Source organism: Notamacropus eugenii, chromosome 1, assembly GCF_028372415.1.
Source record: "Notamacropus eugenii isolate mMacEug1 chromosome 1, mMacEug1.pri_v2, whole genome shotgun sequence".
Lineage (NCBI taxonomy): Eukaryota > Metazoa > Chordata > Mammalia > Diprotodontia > Macropodidae > Notamacropus > Notamacropus eugenii.
Window position 1 is genome coordinate 711880655 of NC_092872.1, and position 6583 is coordinate 711887237.

A 6583-nucleotide genomic window follows, 5' to 3' on the forward strand; every position below is an offset into this window, starting at 1 on the left:
TCGGGCGTGCGTGAGAGGAAAAGAGTAGTGTCTTCCGTCAGTTGAGAAGCGGAGACAGCCGGGAACCTGAGCGCGCAGCGCGCACCGACCCCGAGAAACTCGAGGTGGAAGCTGCTTGTGTGCGCATGCGCGTTAAAAGCAGTCTTCCGCTTCCTCACCCATGACCTCCGCCTTAGAATTTGTCTTTCGGGGGTTGCTAAGCAACGGCGGCTCGGGGCGGTGCCGCGTCGACGCCGGGCTGAGGTTGACTTTCCTGGCGGCAGGGGGTGGCTCCACCGAGCGGCCTTTATTACATTAATGATTTCTTTTCTCTTGTAGGATCAGGAAAGTCCTTTAAGTGACATCAATGTGAGCTATTTTTATTTATACGAGCGCTTCCACGGAAATTTCGATCTTTGTGAAGGGAGGTGACAAGGCCGGGTGGTCGGGGCCTTTTGGGGACCGTATGAATTTGAATGTGGGGTGTCCGCAGGCGTTCCCGCCGGGTTAGCGGTTCGTGTGACCCAGGGTCGGAGGGAGCGTGCGTGTGTCTGTGTGTCTGTACTAAGGGGCTTGAACCACGCCTTCTCCGGACGTCCTCCTCTGTCCCGCAGCGCGGACCCTGCGGCTCGATCTGGTCTGCTGGCCGCGACTAAGGCTTGCCCCGGTTCAGGATGAGCCTCCTGCTGCCCAAGCTTGCCTCCAAAAGAGAAGTAGACCAGGCCATAAAGAGTACTGCGGAGAAGGTTTTGGTGCTCAGATTTGGAAGAGACGAGGACCCTGTCTGTCTGCAGATAGATGACATCGTGAGTGTGTTTTACACGGAATTCTCTGGGTTATACATGTGTATGTGTATATAGATAGATATATGCACACATGTACATACACACACGTATGTAGTATTACATAATATCTTATTAATATGGTAACGTATAGCATATAACTTGTAATGTATGATACATGTTGTGTATTATACATATTCCAATACGTAAGTGTAATACATGTGTGTGCATATTCCCCACTATCCACATGTGAAGTGATTGTCATGAAGGTAGTGGCCAGAAAAACGTGCGCCATGATTGTCATCTGTGCAGTTCTCCCCATATCTGCCCACACTGCTGGACCTCTGGAAATATATTGACACAGTTGGCTCATTTCATTCCGAGTAGATGCCTGAGAGGGGAAGGAGAGGATGAGGGAAGTGTTTCTGGTTGTCACCATCAACGTGTAAATTGTAGACAGGAAGAGAAAGCAGATGGATGGAATAAGCATTTATTAAGAACCAACTGTGATAATCATTTGATCCTCACAGCAGCCCTGTGAGAAAAGTACTATTGTTATACCCATTTTATACTTGAAGAACCAAAGGCAAACGGTGATTAAGTTACTTACCCAGGGTCACACAGCTAATAAGTGCCTAAGGCCAGATTTGAACTCGGGTTGTCTTGACTCCTGGCCCAGCCCACCATCTACTTTGCCACCAGCTGCCCCTGAGAAAAAAGGAATGTATGTGAACAGCTTCAGGTTCTCCCACAGAAAGGTTACATGTAGCTTAACATCAAAACTAAATTTTATTTATCCTTGCTACAGTGTTTTTTTAACACACTACTCGGAAACACATCACAGAAAACAATTAGCTTCCTCCTGTATTATAACCTCTATCTTATTTCAATTCCACAGCTTTCTAAAACTTATCATGATTTAAGTAAAATGGCTGCGATATATCTGGTAGATGTGGACCAAACACCAATTTACACCCAGTATTTTGACATCAGTTATATTCCATCTACTATCTTTTTCTTCAATGGGCAGCATATGAAAGTGGATTATGGGTAAGTGAAATTGACATTGGCACTATCAAAACTCTTTTATTTGCTTTTGTTTAAACATGATTTTTGTCACATGTCAATCTTGCAATAATTAAATCTTGAAACTGGTGTTTCCCCAATTAGTATCCTCTCTCTAAGTTTCCTCATTTCAAGGAAAAATTTAAATTTTTTCCTGAAAACCTTAGCTTTTTGCTAAGCATTTCACAGTTAAATAATATAATAATAATGAAAAATGTACTGATATATATTTATAAAAAATATATACATACCTTCCCTTTATATATTTATAAAAATAATGTATACACTTCCCTTGGAAGAGAGAAGGATACAGCATCTTAAAAAATCTAAAGGTACAATTTAACACTTTTATGAGAAGCAGCAGTTTTCCTGAATATCATGGGTAAATGTCTACTTCCTATTAAGTTGGTTACATTTCAGCATAGAGTGACAGAATAATTTGTAAAATACTATCAGAATTTTGAATCTGACAGATAATAAGTAACTCTTGTTTGTACTGAGGAATTCTTTAACCTAAAATATTTAAATATTTCTAAACTTCTAGGACCAATAATTTCTGTTTACAAAAGAATATAGTACACCTCATTTTATAATTTAAATATCCTTCCTTAACACATAACTGATAGCAGTGCTCCTTATACAAAATGCAAACTCTTTCATTTATTTCCAATTCATTATCTTTGTAGTCAATATAATTGACTGTTGCTGCAGTTGAGTTGTTTGTCTATCTTGTTATTGCGTATTTTAAAAGCATAACTCCAAGTCATTTTAGGGATCCTGTCTGCTTACTCATGCTCTTTGTATAGTAAATGCTTTGGACAGTGAAATGTAATTGGAAAATTTTTCATTCCCTTTTACATCAGACTTGGAGTTAAATCAAATGCAAAACTGCTATTCTAAGTAGCCCCCTAACAAATTTTATTCCAAGCCGTATTTGCAGTCAAGGCCAACACTGAGCTTGTGTCCAAAATCTCCCTGATGGTAGTTTGTCGTTTTCATTTTTCAGAAGGTTTTCAGTCCACTGGTTTGAAGTGCTTCCAAACAGGGTTCTTGCTTCTCACACCCTTTCCTTTAGGTCTCCAGACCACACTAAGTTTGTGGGAAGCTTCAAGACTAAGCAGGACTTCATAGACTTGGTTGAAGTAATCTATCGAGGAGCAATGCGGGGAAAACTCATCGTCCAAAGTCCAATCGATCCCAAGAACATTCCTCAATATGACCTTCTTTACCAAGGCATTTAAAACAGCTACTCCAACGGAAGTTGAAGAGAGAAATGCAGTTGAAGCAACACATACGTGCAAATATCCTGTTGTTGCATGACCCCATTTTCCTGAAGAGATCACACACCAGAGAGGGGAGGAGGGCAGAAGAGGTTTGGACTTTTATATCAAATTCTAAAGTGGTATCAGACCTCTGATTAAGAGATCATATTGAAATTCCTTGATATTTGGGGATACCTTGCACCCCTAATTTTCTATGATCTACACACATTTGGGAAATTGTGCTAAATGGAATCAGTCGTAGATTCAGGCTTAATTTTAACCCTACCCCCTCTTCCACCAACTTGCCCTTTCTCTTGCATTAGGAGAATATTACTGACCCAATTTGTCATTTCCCCCAAATGAATGTAGTTTCAGATTGAATTATGCTTATTAGATCAAGGATGAAAATGATAAGTTGCTTTCTCCTCTAGACAGAAAGGAACTTTCGTTTTCTGGTCACCTGTAGTTCCGTGACCCTTGTTTTTAAAAGTCCCTAATGAGACTAGACCCCTATACAGCTATGCAGTTGCTGCCCTTTCATCCTGTCTTCTGTTCTAGCTTGGGGTGGAGAAAGAGGGAAGGTGAGTCTCATTGCTGAAGGCAAATCTTGTTCTAGAACCTTTGTAGTGTTTTAATAGCTTGAAATCTTTGTAAATTTCTGCAACAGTGCCCTTGTTTACAGCATAAAGTAACAATTATTATTTATACTGGTCTGTATGAGGTGGTGGTTCTTATGGTAGCTGGAGGCTCAGATTCTCACCATTCTGTACCTCACCTGATTCAAGCCCATGCTTAAACCTTTCATATAATGGTTCTCCCATAGTAACCCAAGGCTCAAAAGAAGGAGAAACTGCATTGGATTAGTAATAGCCTTAAGGAATGCCTCTTACTGGCTTCTGGACTTCTGGAATCTCTCATTCTTTCAGACCCTCAGTGATATACCCTCCTTCCTCAAGAAACACCATACCCCCATTTATATAAGGATCATTAGTCACATCTCTTCTTGAGAATTTTTGGGAGTGCTTCTTTGGAGTCCTAATTTCCACAAATAGTTCTTAATTGAGTGCCTTCATAGAGGGGAATAAGGACTGGACCTGTGATTTCCTTACCAAATGTTAACTCCAAGATGAGGAAATTCCCTCTCCCAATGCAGGTAGCACTTTCTCTGCAACTCATTCTCTTTAAATGTTCCCTGGAGGACCAAAAATTTAAGCGACTCACCCAGGGCAACACAGCCAGTGTGTATACAGTCAAGATTCAAGTTCAGGTCTTCCTTGATCCAAGGATACTTCCATTATGCCCCTTTCTAAATAAAGTAAATAGTAACTCTCTATAAAATTACATTCCTTCTGAATACTGAATGAATGATAGCCAATAAAATAAAAATAATTGCTTTCTGCTGGTTTTATCACTCCAAAGCTTTTAAAAGTTATTATACAACTGATATTTGAAGATAACAGATATACATATATATATATATATATATATATATATATATATATATATATATGCACACATACATACACATATATATGAAGGAGATCTAATAGGGAAACATAATGGGTCTTGTGAAGACAATAGTGTCTTATGGTGGGAGATTATACTTTAAAACGGTGAGTGTAATTTGAAAAGGGCAGTAGGATTAGACAAGTGGTGGTATTGGGCTATCTGTGACCTAAACTCAGTGAGATGTAAATGAAGAACTTTCTGATTGAAAGATTCTGAGATTTTCCTCTCTTCTTCCGACCTATTTGAGATGTAAGAGAACTTAGGTCAGTATCAAACTGCTTCATTTTATAAGTTAATGTCATAGCTGTCTTCACCTAGACTACCAGACTCATAGAAGAAGCTGTCTACATTCATTGTTTACATTTCCTCACATTCTACTCACTTCTCAACCACCTAAAATGGAGCTTTCTGATCCATCATTTGATCAAAACTGCCCTCTCATGACTGCCAGTGGGTCAACAAACATTGATTAATTAAGCACTTACTACATGCTGATGATTTCTTTAATTGCCAAATCTGGTGGCTTTCTGTCCTCATCCTGCTTGACTACAACATTTGATATTTTTTACTAACCCCATCTTTTGGGGTTCTTTCTGTTCCTTAGGGTTTTGTGACATTGCTCTCTCTTCTTGATTCTCCTCCCATCTGCCTGGTACCTGTCCCATCCACTTTACATGGCTGTGCCACATGGCTCTGTCCTCTTGCCTCCCTATCTTCCTTCCTCTTGGTGATCTCATCGGTTCCCTTTGATTCAGTTATCATCTTTATGCAGATGACTCCCAGATCTACATATCTTGCTTTTAAATTTCTCCTGAGCTCCAGTCCCATATCACTAGCTTCTCACTAGATATTTCCACCTGGATGTCCCATATCTCATGATGTTAAAAATGGAACTTAGTGTCCTCTTAACCAAAGCCCACCTTCTTCCTGATTTCCCTGTGTCTTCAAGAATACTTCTTCTAGTTACCCAGATTCTCAGTAGTAAGAGGCATCTTTAACTATTCCCTCTCTGGCAATAATGCCTTTTTCCTCCCCATCCAATCAGTTGCTAAATCTGGTTGATTCTAACTCTAAAACATCTCTCTAACCTGTCCCCCTGTCTTCACTCAGACATTGCCAGGGGACAGATCCTCATTTTCTGACATAGACTGTTGTGATAGTCTCCTATGGGTCTCCTCTCAAGTCTTTACCTTTTCCAATCTAACCTCCCTGAAGTATAGGTCGCTGCTGAAGATGCGTCGGTAGCTCCCTATTGTTTCCGGTGTAAAGAACAAACTCGCCTTAGGCATTTAAAACCCTGGCTTCTACCTTTCCAGACAATTTCACATGAGCTTTTCTCTCTGTTCAAGATAAACTGGCCTATTCACTGTCCCCTGTGTGCCTCTGAACAAGCTGTTTCCCATGCCTGGGATGTTCTCCTATTTAAGACACAGCTCAGTTCAAGATTTCCCATATGATTTCTTTCCTGGTTCCTCCAATTATTAAGGGTTCTGTGTACATATTGTTTCCCCCAAGTAGAATATAAGTTGCTTGAAGTTAGGTATGGTTTCATTTTTCTCTTCATATTTCCAGGGCCTGACAGAGTAGGCACTTAATAAATACTTGTTTATTGAGTTATAGATATGGAAACTGAGGATCAGAAGAACTCACTGAGGCTCTACAGATAGCTCCTAAAATGTCTGGAAATAGAACCTAGACCTTTCCAATTTTTTGCCATTAGACCATGCTGCCTTGGATTCAGTAAAGTGCCAAAAGCCCAAATTTTCTCTGTCTAGATTAAATTAAATTCATTCTAGCAGTAATGATGGAGCATTGACCCTAGGTCTTTTAATAGGGCATCAGTGTTTTTTCATGGGGAGAGTTCTTATTTGCCAGTGATTCTGCCATTTGGATAATTTTTCACCTTTTTGCTCTCTTTCCCAATGGACTCTAGCCCAAAAAGCTGCCCAGAATTGTACATGTACAAGATTTAGAAGAGCACATAAG

The 6583-nt window shown here is 40.1% G+C and overlaps 1 protein-coding gene across 1 annotated transcript; it reads left to right on the forward strand.

The window, feature by feature from the left end:
* The first annotated feature begins 653 nt into the window (after positions 1–653).
* TXNL4B (thioredoxin like 4B) lies at positions 654–3793 on the forward strand. The gene is made up of 3 exons (XM_072636486.1): positions 654–785; positions 1660–1811; positions 2902–3793. Exons 1-3 carry the CDS (start codon positions 654–656, stop codon positions 3065–3067), a joined length of 450 nt encoding a protein of 149 aa, XP_072492587.1. The 3' UTR covers positions 3068–3793.
* The last annotated feature ends 2790 nt before the right edge of the window (positions 3794–6583 follow it).